The sequence below is a fragment of the Numenius arquata genome, chromosome 10 (genome assembly GCF_964106895.1).
Source record: "Numenius arquata chromosome 10, bNumArq3.hap1.1, whole genome shotgun sequence".
NCBI lineage: Eukaryota > Metazoa > Chordata > Aves > Charadriiformes > Scolopacidae > Numenius > Numenius arquata.
This window is the reverse complement of record NC_133585.1, coordinates 475,628-487,280: the sequence shown is the minus strand read 5'-3', so window position 1 is coordinate 487,280 and position 11,653 is coordinate 475,628. Positions and strand designations below refer to the sequence as shown.

At 54.8% G+C, this 11,653-nt stretch overlaps 1 protein-coding gene across 1 annotated transcript; it reads right to left on the bottom strand.

The window, feature by feature from the left end:
- Positions 1 to 5,985: 5,985 nt before the first annotated feature.
- HHEX (hematopoietically expressed homeobox) lies at positions 5,986 to 11,441 on the bottom strand. Its single transcript, XM_074155051.1, has 4 exons — positions 11,033 to 11,441; positions 9,154 to 9,332; positions 8,909 to 8,959; positions 5,986 to 7,236 (listed from the first exon to the last, which is right to left on the bottom strand). The coding sequence occupies exons 1-4, from the start codon at positions 11,412 to 11,414 to the stop codon at positions 7,003 to 7,005; spliced, it is 846 nt and encodes a 281-aa protein (XP_074011152.1). The 5' UTR covers positions 11,415 to 11,441; the 3' UTR covers positions 5,986 to 7,002.
- Positions 11,442 to 11,653: the final 212 nt, after the last annotated feature.

Here is an 11,653-nt window from a genome sequence, read left to right as displayed (position 1 = left end):
CGTCCTGAGCCCAGACAGGTTTGGGGCTCCCGAAGGTTTGGGGAGGGGGAGGCAGCCGATGGAGCAAACCAGGGCCGAGCGCCGGCAATATTCATTACGAGAGTAGCACTGGCAGAAAATGGGTGTCTGTTATTCGGCGATTGCAGCGTCAGCATCGCCTCCTCGTACCACAGCTCGGGGAAACCGTGAACAACACCAAGACTACCTGTGCACCCCCGCCCCTGCCGCCGCCGCCGCTCCCCCGAATGCAACCAGACGCTTCACTCGGGGTGAGATGCTCACGGGGAGGCGGCCGTTGTGGTGCCAAGGAGACGGTATTGTATGAGGCACAGTATCAGCGACGGAGCCAACGCTCAGTGTCAACCTGCAGGGCCAAAGCCAGAGAAGGGGGCTCAGCCCCACCTGTCTCCCAGCAGGGCGTGCTGAACACCGTTACCCCAAAATCTTACTGGGGTGGAAGGTACAGTCCGGCCCCTATGGACAGGGCAGTCCTTGCACTTTACCCAAAGCAATCATTTGGCAAATTTCTCTTTGTCACGTCACAAACCTCGGAATAAACTCCTGCTTTGCCCCAGTACGTGCACCAGGACGCCGCAGGGGCTGCAGGGCCACCGTCCTGTCCCGCTCCCTGCCTCGCAGCCCCCAAAGCCTCTTCTGCTCAGAGCTCGGCTCCTCCTCGGCTGTTCCCACCCCAAATTACACGGCTCTGTGTTTGTTCTCAGCCAACAGAGCAACTCATTCACAGTTCCTGCCCACGTCTAACCGGCACTGACATGCTCAGAGTGAAATTTAGTCTGGTGTCTTACTGGCCAAGGAGCCCAGAACCAACAAATTAAACCCCTTCAATTAGCAAAACTTTCTCCAATGTGCCAGCAGAGCTCCGACACCTGTCAGCCCAAAGGAACCAAGTTAGTGCAGACCTTTTCTTTAAAGTGTTACCGTCCTTTAAACTTCTTACACTGACTTGGGCTATTTTCATTCAAGATAGGTTTGGAAAGGCCTCTCCTGGCAGAACCAAAGAGGTCTGGTGACGACTGAGAGGACAAATCCCTGGAGAGTGACCTTGGCCGCTGGCCCAGCCTTTTGCAGAACTGGGTCTTTCTATACCTTAGATCTATGACAGGTCTGAGCTGCTCTCCGGTCACCCCTGTGTGCTAGACGGGGAGGGTTTTGGCTGCGTAAGAGCGTTCCTGCTTATATAGAGAAGGAAGTGGAAGAACTGATGTGCATAAAGCAAAATTACTTCTTCCCCTTTTAACCTGTGATCTGTATCCTGATAGCTGCAGTAAGTCATTGAGATACAACCGCGTGGTAGCAAACAGGCCGGGCATTTTAAAAGAGCTGTACCCTCATGCGGGTGCATCCCAGGACAAGGGCTCTCTTTCAGTACGTTTAGACTAGGAGAAAAGTTGTGGTTTTAAAGATATTAGCTAATGCAGCTTGACTAACACGTTTTGAAACCTTGCATAGATAGGACAAGTCAAATGCTAAAAGGTATTAAAAAGTGTTTGCTAAGTCATTCTAAAAATACAACTTTTATACCTGTCTAGACAAAGAATACTTTTTAAAATGACATGCCATGCTCACGGGAAGTCCCACTGCAACAGCCAAGGAGAATTATAGCATAGGAAACAATCAATAAGAAGTTTCTCCACAGAGATCTTCAAAGCAATGGCACAGATTGATGTGTGGGGAAACCCTGACGGCCTTGTCTAGACAATAAGAGAAGAAAATCTTTTTTCAGTAGACTAAGCTGTCAGGCCCTCTTTTTTCAAAAGCAAAACCTACTAAAAGTCTACTAAGATCATCTTCTGCTCAGTTTTAGCAGGTCATAGTCCGGGCTCCTGGCTGACTGTAACAGTCTGCCAAAATCATGCTAAAGGTATTGAGGTCTATGCATTTATCAGATAGGATTTTTAGTCCTTAAATAAGTTTGATTGAATTAGGTCTCCTGGAAATGACTCTTTCCCTAAAGCTGATGACACGGTAGCTCTTTTTTCCATGCCCATTCAATCTTTTAACCCAATTCATTTGCCTAAATTGCACCAACAAACAGAAAGTTCAATGTGTCTTTAACGTGAGTATTTCTCGTCGCTAGTTTCCTACAGGCCACCAGACAGCAATTGCTTTTGACTTTGACTTCATTTTACTGAAATGTACTCAGACAAAACCCTCGATCTAATCTACTCCTTTGAACAGCTGCTTGAAAATAGCCCGTGTGCATGCACACACCCCCATTGGAGTAATTGTCTTCTACACAGTCAGCAGATAAATTCTTAGTCATTAGTACATTTCCTTACACGGTTTTGCTTCTACCAAGCTGACTGTAGAGTGAAGAAGTTAGAGTAACTGTTTCCCAGAATTGTATTAGCATCTTTGACATCTTAAACAATACTTTCAGGAAAGAAAAAAAAAATTTAAAAAGCGGAAAATTCACTGCCTCAACTGAAGAACAAGCACGAGTCCGGCCCCTACGGTCATTTAATGTCAGGCCCTTTTTCATATGGAAAAAAAAAAAAAAAAACAACAAAGATACTATTAGTTCTATTTATTATTAAGGCTTAATCACATGTGTGGGTATCAGTCTGGTAGGAAAAAAATATACATCTCAATTAACCTCATTAGAGATTGTCTTTATGACATAGGTGGGTATCTGGCACTCAGGGGAAAGTTCACGAGTCACCAACTCATTTGAAAGAGTCCACCAAATAATAATCTGCTGATATAACTCCAAGTGACCAAAATAACGCAGTCCGGACTTGCTTGAGATCCCCTGTTTTTAGTAGCCATTTGTTAATACCTCTCAAACAACGGAGCTGTGAAATGGAGCCAGTTAAGTTATCATGATGATGCTTTTTCATGACTGTGTCAAGTTTTTTTGGCTGTGGCTGCACCACCTGAAATATTTTAGAAATACACAATGATTTCCTGTCTTGACTAAATAGGAAGAAAACAAATCTCCAATGCTTGTGAGGCCCGATGCCAACAAAGCCCGTGATTTAAAATAAGACAGAGACTCCACAGTCGGCAAAGGCTCTTTGGTAAGCCGTTGTCGTCACCTACAGACCTGAACAAAATCTTTCTGTCCTTGCTAAGCTCAAAGCATCATTAAACATTAATGGGAAGCTGATCTCAGATCAGCATGCTCTGACCTGCTGTTGATGCTTATTTTAGGTTATCAGCACTATCTTCAAACTTTCTCAGGTGCTAAAATAATGTCTTTAAAATTTATTCTTTTATATATATATACACACATACCGAAAGACAATAATACCCATGCACAGATATTTTTTGCCTGTCTGTTTTTTTGTCCTCTGAGAAGACATCTAATGGCATATTTCTTCTTATATCATCGGGCCTTATATCACCGACTGCTGTGCGCTGCACCGAGCAGTAAACCTCCCGTTTCTCCGATGTGACCAGAGGAAGGGCCTTTTCAGTGAAAGCAAACAATTAGGAGCCCTAAGTTATTATTTCCTATTATTGTGCAATAAAAGAGGCTCTGGCCATTTCAACGTGAACGATAAAAGCGTCCAGGATTGCAAACATCGTGCAACCGCTTTCCTCCGCCCCCCCGCCCCCGCACCCCGCGGAAGCAGCGCGGGCGCCACCGGCCTGACCCACGCGTGTCCCGGCGGCCGGAGCCGCGCGGGGGAAGGAGTCAAAGTACAGAGGGTCGATACCCTACTAGGCTAGAAACAGTTCTGCATATCAAAGGCCGACGAACCTAATGACTAAAAATATAAGTACCTGACCCGGAGGATTAATCACACACTGTCAAGCTGAAATTGGTGCAATTCTTCCAATCATTAACGTTTTGCTTACAAAAATGTGCTTTTCTGTTTGTTTTCCTGCTAAATGATAACCATTTTCAAGTTGAATCGGCTGATAAAAAAGTCGAAAACAAGACGGGAGTTGTGCTGGAAAGGTCAGACGTGCTAGTTCGGCATGAAATAGCCAACGGGCAAACAAAGGGGAAAGCCGGGCGGCGCGGGGGGGGCTCCAAGATTTTGCCGAAGGGTGTCAAGTGCTTTGGCTGTTTTTCTCCTGCCGAGGAGCTCCGGGAGAGCCGGGCATCCCCAGGCGGGTCTCCCCCGCCGCGGAACGGGCTTCGGGCGTTGAGGACAGCAGCCGGGGGGGGGGCGGGAATATTTCTCTAATCGCAGCCGGCAGCTCGGCCCGCGGCTCGCCGCCCCCGCCGCAGTGTGTTACCTACCGTGAGCCCCCGGCCCGGGTGGGTGGGAGAGCAAGGGCAATTCCGCGGCCGCGCCTGGGTGACGGCGCTTTTGTCACCCGTCCCGACACCCGGGAAATCCACATCCCCGGCCCGCCGGCTGCAGGCGATGCGTCCGCGCTCCCCACCTGCGGGGAGCCGCCAAATCCCCCGCCGCAGCTGGGAAAGCGCCTGGGTTTAACAGCCCGGCTTCCCGGGACCGCGTTACACCGGCGGGGACGCAGACCCGAGTGGTGGCTGGGGCGGAGTCCCCACCCGTGCCATCCATCGGGCCCTGCACGTCTTTAAGCGCGGCTGGATCCCGGCTTGTCCCGGCCGGGGGATGCCGGCATCGCCCCGCGTGGAAATCGGGTTTCCCGGAGTTCTCCCAAGGCCCCGCACCCCCGGGTCGCCGCCCGTCGCCCACCCGTCGCGGCGGCTCTTTCCCACGCGTGTCACCGTCCCCGCGCCAAAGCGCAGCCGTAAGACTAAGCCGCCCTGAAGCGGTAACGCCAGTTTCGTGTTCCCTGGTTCCAGTCGGGACAGACAGACAGACAGACAGACAAAAGAAGGAAAAATGGCAGGGAAAGGGCCGGCGCGCCCCTGCCCCAGAGCCCCCGCCCCGCTCCCGGCTCAGCCCGGGGCACCCAGGGCGGGCTGTGCCCGTCCCCGTCGGGGCCCGGGCTGGGACCCGCGACAGAAACGCTGAGAGAGAGGGAAATGCGAAGGGTGGAAAAGAGGAGGCCCCCCCCACACACACCCCCCACGCCGCCTGCTCCCGGCGGCGATTTCCTCGCCGTGGGCGCACCGGGGCTCGAGGGGCCGAGGGGGCGGCCGGCGGCTTCGCCCCTTCCCCGGCGGGCACGGGCTGGCGGCAGCGGAGCCTCCCCGTTTACTTTGTGTTTTCCAGCGCCGTTCGCGAACGCAGTTTTGAAAGAATAAACCAAAGCTAAAGGCACTCGGCTATTCAGAAAACTCAGCCGCCGTTTCTCGAAGCATTAACCCGCTCGGCCGCGACGCCCCCGCTGCCCTAAGAGCCGCCCCCCCTCGCCGGTCAAAATTGCTCCCTAAAATCCTTTCCTGGCCCTAAAAGCTTCCCCGGCAGCCGGCCGGGGGCGGGCCCGTCCCCTGGGTGCTCGCTGCGGCGCCCGGGGGGGAGGCTGAAGACGCCGGCCTGACCCGGGCAGGTGCCCACCCGCGGGATGCCCGGTCCCGGGGGCATTTCCCCGCACCCCCGTGTTCCGTGCTCCTTCCCCGCGCCCCCGCGCCGGCATCATTTCGGAGAAAAGCCGATGAATAACCAGTATTGACTCAGGCGGGTCAGCGGCTGCCCCGGCTGGGGTCGATGCCCGGCCCCGAGCAGGCCCCGCCGGCCCCGCTCCTCCTCCAGCCCGCGCCCCCCCGGACCCCCCCAGGGTCGGGGCGACTCGGGGGTAAACACCGGCGCTTCCAGCCGGGGCTCGCAGACCGGGCCGTCCCCCTCCCGCTGCAGAGACCTTTCCCGAGCGGGCAGGAGGCGTGCGGGCACGGGTACAGGCAAGCCGAAAACGGGGACGGCGGACTGAAAAACAGCAAAAACAAATAAATTTAAAAAACCAACCAATGAGCCCACTCGAGATCGCCGCAACGCGAGGGAGCACGCAGGCTGCAGGGTGGCCGGTGACCAGCACGGCACCGGAGGGAAAAGCCCGGTTACAACACGCCTGGGGCATTGCTGGAGGGGGGAGAGGTCTGGGATTTCTCCTGCCAGAAACTGGACAGGCAGCGTGACGGGTGGTGCAGAGTTTAGTTTTATTTCACAGACAAGTCCATCAAAAATTAAATACCAGGTTTTGCCTTTTTTTTAAACTTTGAACAAATATGTACAAAATATGAACAATGTGAGGTATAAAACTGCAAGTCTTTTAAAGAAAACTAGTATGTACAGAAGCAGATGTGTATACAATAGGCACTATCTTCCCACGGCTGTGTGCCTGATTATCCCCCACAGCTGATGCCACTTTCTCTCCTGCAGCAGGGCCCTATCACTCCCTGCATTTTCTTCTCAAATACGAAATCTGTAAAAAACAGCGCTAGAGATCTTCAAGGAGAAAAATACGTGGGGGTTTTTCCTGCAAATGGAATCATCCAGATTGCGGGGCAAAGTCCTCAAAAATCTGAGAAGGCACATTTAATCTCACGCAAGAGCAAAAATGAATCTGTCCAAAGACTCTACCTGATGAACGGAGGGGATGTCTTGGTGGAGAGCACCATGGCACATAACAGGGTGAGAGCAGAAGGCACTTGTCGGGATGGTCAAATCCCTCCCTACTTCACAGAACACGTTTCTCTGCTTGCAAAGGGCGTTTAAATTAATCTATTTAAACTACGTTTGTTTACACATACAAAGGGCTTAGTCCTCCAATCCATACTCACTTCCACACTAGCTAGAGAGGAGTTTTGCCTGATCATCAACAGCAGCTGATTCAGACCCCCCCCCCTTCAGAGTAAGGACGGGGTGCAGTATTATATTCCAGTTAGAACATCGATCAATGTACAAATATATCTTACAAATAATTAAATACAAACCATGTTCCTTTAACCAAATTAGAGAACTGCCAAAAATGGACTGTTTGTGGAAAATACATCTTTCTTTCTCTGCTTATTATAAAATGAGTCCATTTGGTGTTGGTTTGTTTTTTTTTCTTTCAGTGGAGCGATGAAAGTTTTCTCCCATAGCATAATATTGTTCCAAACCAGCCCCCGGTAAAGTGCAAGCCAAGTTAGGGTCCACTCTCCGCACGGGGCCATTAGTGGGTAGGATTGTAATAGCCTTTATCGCCTTCAATGTCCACTTCTTGATCAGAGTCGTCAGAGACGTCTGACTCCAGGTCCTCCTGGGAGGCTGGCGAGGGGGTGTACTGCGAGCCGTCCAGGGAGACCTCCTTACCCTTCTGCTCGGGGGTCGGGCAGCTCTCCGGCCTTTGGTCACTGTGATTGTCAGCACCTTCCACTTCTTCTTTTTTGGTGGCCTGAGGGTTCTCCTGCAATGAAAGAAGGCTCCTTTATACAGAAATATGGGCCACGAAGCCAGGAGGGCTAGGAATCCTGGCTGTGCTGGCTGGGAAAACCACCTTGGGTTTCTGGCAGGAGACGGCAAGGGTCCTGCTACCTCCCTGGGCCTCCTGCCCATAAACCTGCTGGAGTGGGCCGGGGCCAGGCGAGGGCTCAGCCGCACTCAGGGGCTCGGCTCTCATCTCACTTGCCGGCAGCCACAGGGGCTGCTGCCGTGAATAAGGCTCATTGGCGATGGTTATCGCAGCCACTTCAAAAGAGTCGGGAGCTGCCGGAGCCCAGGAACCTCTGAACTTTTGTCTTAGCGAAGCAAATGTTTATTATGAGCCTACAAACACCAACACACGGCTTCCTTCTGCCCTGATCTTTCTTTAATTACACCCAACGGCAAAAAGCAGGAGGCCAAATCCATCAGTGGCCCGAAAGCAAACGGGAAAAAATTACTAACTTAGCTAAAACTCAACATTAAAACACCCACCATTAACAACAAACCAAACCAAACCAAAACCCCATTTCCGACGGCAGGAATAGCCCTGCATCGGCAGCCGTCTGGAGAGCCCAGTCCCCTAAGGGGGCATGAAATGTTACTCTTAAGAGAAAGCAGGCAGAGACACGTACCCATGATATAACCGTGCGGGCTCGGAGAAATGGATGTGACTGAATGAAAAGGAGGAAATGACTTAAAATGGCCGAGATCCCAAGCGAGCTCTCCGGACACCGCAGCGTGGGTCGGGCCCCAACGAGGAGGAGGCACCACTGAGGACCCAGCCCAGCTCTTGCTGGAGTTAAGGGGTTTTATTCAAAACCCGACTGAAGCAGGGGTTAAAGCCGGGGGAAGGTCACAGAACAAACGTATCTGCAGCATGGCACTGCGGTTAAGTTTCCTTTTCTTATTATTTTTATATTAAAGGCTGATTTACCAGCCTTTAAAACTCTACTGTCCCTGTCATGCTTACTGAAGCCAGACTCGGGCCACAATGCAGAGATTTTTCCCAAATCTTTGAACCAAAGGGCCTCGATCCGGCTGGGCCGAGCAGGATCGGGCCCTCCAAGCCGGAAAAAAACAGTAAATAAAGATTTATCTGCTTGAGCACAATTTCTAAGGGAAGGGAAACCACTTTAACCGCTCAGCCTTATACACTGTAACTATTTGTAAACGAAACGTAAAAGCTACTCAATTTTCCATGCAGCTCCTCAAAACAACCCAAGCGTTGGTACCTGCCTCTCCCAGGCTGGCAGGATAAACCCACCTGCCTTTATTAAGAGAGAGCGATTCAGAAGACCAATAAATATTCTTCTCCAAAACAACTGCCTAAGTAATTTACTGACAATTACTTATCTTCTCCACGTTAATTGGCTAAACAACATATGGGTTTACAAAACAATTAGCGTGGAGTTTTAATAGGCGGTGTGTGAAAGCCGGGCATAATGGATATAGGAACTACATTAGGAGCTTTTAACGTTAGTGCTGCCTGAACGAGCCCTCATGGATTCCAACATGACTATTTATCTTTTTAATCAAGGTGAAGAGGTTAAACAGCCTTTCAGATGACTTCTGCATACAACCTGGAATAGGCGAGTACGGCATAAGATAAGACAATTAAAATACTTATTTCTATAGAAACGGAAACATCCCCGTACCTGCTTTAGACGCCTCCATTTGGCTCTGCGATTCTGAAACCACGTTTTGACCTGAGCAACGACAAGGGGAGAAGGCACGGGGTAGTCTCGGAGCCGGTTAGTGCCGGGAGACTTACCCGAACCACAAGCAGAAAGCGAGATCCAGTTCCCCCCCCCCGCCCCGAGCCGGCCGGGTCCCCGGGCGCGGTGCCGCGGGGCTGCCCGGGGACGGGGTGCGGTGGCCCGGGGTGCGGGCACGGCCTCACCTGCCTCTCGCTGAGCTGCAGCATCTTGGCCAGGCGCTTCCTCTCCGGCGGCGAGAGGTATTTCTGCGTCTCGAACTTCTTCTCCAGCTCGATGGTCTGGTCGTTGGAGAAGCGGACCTGCCCCCCTTTCCTCTTGTGCAGCGGCCGCTGGATGAAGGGGCTCCACAGCAGCGGCTTCCCTTCAAAGAGAGGCACAGCGCCGAGGGTCACCGCCCGCCCGCGGACACGCGTGCCCGGGGAGCCCCGGTCCCTGCCCGAGCCCGGGCCTGCGGGTCCAGCGCCCGCTAATTTCCTCCGCCTGATCTTATTTCCCCCGGTTCCCGGTCTGATCTTTCACCTCCTCTGATTTTTCACCTCCGCCGAACACAGAGACCAGCTACAGCCACTCTACGGGCTTTGGCAACATTTCCGTCAATGTGTTTCCTGTTGGTCTATCTCGCAAAGAAAAGAGAAAAAAAAAAAAAAAAAAAAAAAAAAGAGACCTTTGCTTCCTTCTGCTCTTTCACTGCGATGCCCCAGCGAAACCGTCTCCCTCTCTCCGCACCGGTGCCCGAGCGCCCGCGGAAAGCGGGGACGTTGCGGGGCCGGGCGTGGGGAACGCGCCAACACGAGGGCAAGGGGCCCCCCGCCCGCCTCGGGCAAGAAGCGCCCCGAGCCCCCCCACCCCCGGCCGGGGGCTTGCCCGCCCGTGGCAGCGGGGTGTCCCGCAGGCCCGGCCCCGGGCTCCCGGGCCCCAGCGGTGCGGGGCGAGGCGGAGCAGGCAGGGACACGTCGGGCAGGCAGCCCCGCTGCGGAGCGGCAGCCGCGTCCCGGGGCCGGAGGCTCTGGCCAGGGCCACTGAGTCACTGTTTGTCTTTCTGTCATGCTGCCTGCACCCTTTGAAATTTTCTGCATTGTTTTTCACGATTTTGCTTGCGTCAGGCTTTAGTAATTCTGGTGCAAAACAGACTCAAAAAATAGGAAGCAACTGGTTATTTTAGCTGTCATAAAGTCACATCCCACACAGAGGAAATGAACAATATCAGAAAAACGGATCCCGGCTATCAGAAGTCGAGTGTTTCCTGAATTTGTCTGTATTGAGGATGTCGATAAAGTAATCAGCAATGTGCACGACTCCCGGGGAAGAGCCTGCTTCAGGCGGCCAGGAAAACACTTAACAGCTTCTGAAACCAGATTTACTCCTATCGAGAGCTCAAGGTTTCCTGTATGAACGGAAAGGGTCAGCCTCTTTCGCTGCACAAATGTGGTGAGTCAGGTCCAGTTTTGCAATCACTAAGAACAAGTGCCGCGGCCCGGGCGCGGGGCTCAGCCCCCGCAGCGGGGACGCTGCCCCCGGCCGCGGGCGAGAAGGGGCCGCCGGGGCCCCGGTCCGACCCGACCCGGCCCGGCCGGGCCCGACCCAGACCCCCCCGGGGAGACGCGGGGGCCCCGGCGAGCGGAGCCGTCCTCCCGGCTGTTTTTCAAGTCATCCGCAGGAAAAGGCTGAGATCTGCCATGCGATCTCCCAGCACAATTAAAACTCCCCACCAAAACCACACGCGACATTACTAAGGACACTCTCAGAGTCACTTGGTTGAAGGAAAACAAATCTGAGTCACCGCGGCCGCGCACTGTGGTCTCGCTCCCAGCGCCGGAGCGCGGCGCGTCTTTAATTTACTGTAAATCAGACGGGGGCCGGAGGGAGACCGGGGCCGGGGGGGGGGTGGTGGGGGTGGTTCGCGGAGAGGCGGCGGGGCAGGCGGGGAGGGGGACAGATTTCAGTCACTTCCCATTTTCCCCCAGCTCCCGACGGCGGGACGGGGACCGGGACGGGACGGGACGGGACGGACGGGAGCGGCGCGGCGGCGGCCGGGGAGAGCGGGGGGGAGACACGGCTTACCCAGAGGGTCCTGCCGGATCAGGGCGTGCGCGTAGTCGCCGACGGCGCGGGGGAAGGAGTAGAGGGGCCCGGCGTAGGCGCCGGGGCCGTAGGTGGCGGCGAGGTGGTGGGAGAAGGCCGGGTGGACGGGGGTCGGCTCGTAGATGGGGGTCCGGTACGGGGACACCAGGCTGGTGAAGGAGGAGTTGGGCGACGGCAGCGTCGGCGGCGGCGGGGCGGGCAGGGAGTGGGGGGCCGGGGCGGCGGCGGGGCCGCGGCCCAGGATGTCCTCGATGTAGAAGGGCGTGGGGTGCGCGGGCTGGAGCAGCGGCGTGGGCGCGTACAGCGGGACGCCGACGCCCAGGGCGGCCGCCGGCGCCGCGCCCGGCGGCTGGTACTGCATGGCGGGGCCGCCGCCCGCGCACCCCCCGCGCCCCCGGCCGCCCCTGCGGAAAGCCGGCCCCGACCGCGGCGGCTGGGTGCTGGCACCGCCGCCGCGGGTTTCTCTGGGCTCGGGTTACCCTTCGATAGGTTTCTATTGGCGCGGGGCGGAGCCCGCCCGGTCTCTGTCCCCTTCCTGCCGCGGCTCCGTCTAGCCAATGAGCCCGGCCAGGGAAGGGGGAAACCACCCCCCGCCGGCAA